At 33.7% G+C, this 2,981-nt stretch overlaps 1 protein-coding gene across 1 annotated transcript in view; it reads right to left on the bottom strand.

Annotated features, from left to right (window-relative positions):
* The window catches only part of LOC106473901 (dystonin-like), a gene marked incomplete at both ends in the record, with an annotated part of 56,276 nt that overhangs the window by 17,948 nt on the left and 35,347 nt on the right, over nt 1-2,981 (bottom strand). The window contains 3 exons of the mRNA XM_022402306.1: nt 771-899; nt 1,219-1,419; nt 1,641-1,796. Coding sequence (XP_022258014.1) covers nt 771-899; nt 1,219-1,419; nt 1,641-1,796 — 486 coding nt within the window. The remainder of the gene's footprint in view (nt 1-770; nt 900-1,218; nt 1,420-1,640; nt 1,797-2,981) is intronic.

The following is a 2,981-nucleotide window of genomic DNA, read 5'->3' as shown; positions in this document are numbered from 1 at the left end:
AAGTGATGTTTTCACGAGGAACACTTCCAACTAAGTGATGTTTTCACAAGGAACACTTCCAACTAGCTGATGTTTTCACAAGGAACATTTCCAACTAAGTGATGTTTTCACAAGGAACACAACCAACTAAGTGACATTTTCACAAGGAACACTTCCAACTAAGTGATGTTTTCACAAGGAACACTTCCAACTAAGTGATGTTTTCACAAGGAACACTTCCAAGTAGCTGATGTTTTCACAAAGAACACTTCCAACTAAGTGATGTTTTCACAAAGAACACTTCCAACTAGCTGATGTTTTCACAAGGAACACTTCCAAGTAGCTGATGTTTTCACAAAGAACACTTCCAACTAAGTGATGTTTTCACAAAGAACACTTCCAACTAGCTGATGTTTTCACAAGGAACACTTCCAACTAGGACAAAGTCAGTTTTTTCTTATCATAATTTTAAAAGCTATTTAGCTTTATGTACCCAAATTTGTCAATTTAGTAAAGACTGCTTAACTCTAGACAATGGTACAATTTTTGCAGGTTTACTTATGTAGCTTTATTAATATATTTTTGTACAAAAAAAAAAAGAAAACAGTAGATGAAAAGTTGTTTTAATATTTGTGTACATTTTGTAACATTTCACGTTATTTTTTTCTTTTGTTTTTAAGGAGCTTATTTCAACTTTCAAAAGAAGTCCTGAAACATATTTCTCTAGAGATTTATTCTGATATTTTTCTGTTTTTATATAGTGATGACACATTGGTTCCTTCTTTACATACCATAAATCTGTTAAGCTGTTCTCGGGCTGTTTCTGGGAGCCCTCCTACCGGTTTTGAAGTAGCAAGTTGACTGTCAGTGTCACTCAGCCACATGAGAAGATCCTGTATTTCCTGGTAGAAGGCTTGAGCCTGTTGAAACAAACATCCACATATTTAAAAATAGAACACGTGAACAAAATTCTACAATTTTGTACCACTAATTTGGATTATGGTGTAGTACGTGTGAAAAACAATCAAAACACCAAATTTATCACCACTGCAGAAGTGGTTCAGATCTCATCTTCTGGTGCAGTCTGTGTGGATTTCCATGATTTTATGAGGTTTCATGTATAATTCTCAAAATACCGTTAGATCTAACGTTGGTTAATCGGTAGCTAATTAAATTATGAAATATCAACACTTTAGTTCCTTATCGTTATTTTTTCCATGTATTTTCTAGTACCATTACCTCTTTAAGGGCTTCTTCTAGCTCTCGTTGTCGATCAGCTGCCTTGTCTTGCAGCTGCTGCCATCTACTGTTCAGATCATTTAATTTCTTCTGAGTTATATTGGCATCTTCACTGCCACGATCTGCATCAATAAGTTGTCGACCCGCTCTATTTAGTGTGTCCACACTAGTCTGGTGGGCTTGGATGTCATTCATCAACACCTACACAAGAAAACTAACGATAAATCTCTTGAATGTATCACCAACACTTGCTTGTAGAAATATATTAACAGAAATACCACTCTTGGAGGTCAATCCACGATGTCTACAAAAGACATATATGATGAATAATTAAAAGGTTTCCCCTTTACTGATATTAACCAACATCTTTACTAAAAGAAATATATCATTATTCAAAAATAAAATACCAGACTGTTCATTACCTTATGTTTTGCCAACTCTACTTCTATTACTTGGGAGTCACCAAAGACAGGATGTAGGTCATCCAAAGTATTCTCAGTTCTAGATATCCACACAAGAAGTTCATCAAGTGCATGCTGGAACTGGCCAAGTCTTAGGAGAGCATGCTCCAGTTCTTGCTTTATTTGGATGGAAGAAAAAACAAATGAAATCAATTGAGCTTTAAGTTATTTTCAAATTAACTATAAGATGCAGAAGAGAATGAGGAATAATCTGGTGGTGTGTTATATGTGTAGTACTAATTAATTATGTTCTCCAGTTTTTACGTTTGTGTTGTGATACTGAATCATGTTCTCCAGTCATTATATTTATGTGTGGTGACAATGAACCATGTTCTCCAGACATTATATTTATGTGTGGTGACAATGAACCATGTTCTCCAGAGGTTCATTGTCACCACACATAAATATAATGACTGGAGAACATGGTTCATTGTCACCACACATAAATATAATGTTGTTCTACAGTCATTATATTTATGTGTGGTGACAATGAACCATGTTCTACAGTCATTATATTTATGTGTGGTGACAATGAACCATGTTCTACAGTCATTATACTTGTGTGGTGACAATGAACCATGTTCTCCAGTCCATATTTATGTGTAGTGTATATAATTAACAGCCTACAGTTCAGCAGTATTCATAACTATCACTTGTTTGAAAATCAAATAAAAAATCAAATTGTAACATGTATTTAGTTTTGATTCTCATCCTTGTTCATAAAGAAAAAATCCACAAATATAATTATCTTTCTTCCAGAAATAATTTTATCTCATTAAATACATTTGTGAGAAACCACTTCTTTTTTCATGGTGTGTTTTAATAAGTCAGACGGCTTCAAGAAACTTAGTGAATGTTTAATTCAAGTTTCTAAGGTTTAGTGGTTTATGTTATAAAGTTCCTGTTACTCATAATTCACTTGAGGAAAGAGGATACCATGGCCAGATATCCTGATGCTTATTTGGTGTTATCACAGTAAGAGAATCCCTTTCTAATGGTGCATTCAGTTGTGGTTTTTGATTTAGTATAAACTGTTGACCACTTTGTGGTTAAGGTAGGATTACTTGCATGAAAAGCATTAAAATGATAAAATTTCCAAACCAACTCATACTTTTTCATAATATCTTTGTTGCATCTCAACCTTTCACGAAATGTTAGCCTGTAATCATATAAAAAGAAACCAATAGCTTGAATATGACAGTAAAACATAAAACAAAACTATGATGTGATGATAATCACCATGTGATCGACTATTACCTTTACCAACTCATCCAAACAGTAACATTGAGAAACATAACTACT

The sequence above is a fragment of the Limulus polyphemus genome, unplaced genomic scaffold, assembly GCF_000517525.1.
Source record: "Limulus polyphemus unplaced genomic scaffold, Limulus_polyphemus-2.1.2 Scaffold6607, whole genome shotgun sequence".
Lineage (NCBI taxonomy): Eukaryota > Metazoa > Arthropoda > Merostomata > Xiphosura > Limulidae > Limulus > Limulus polyphemus.
The sequence above is the reverse complement of the archived record's forward strand: the minus strand, read 5'-3'. Positions and strand labels throughout refer to the sequence as shown.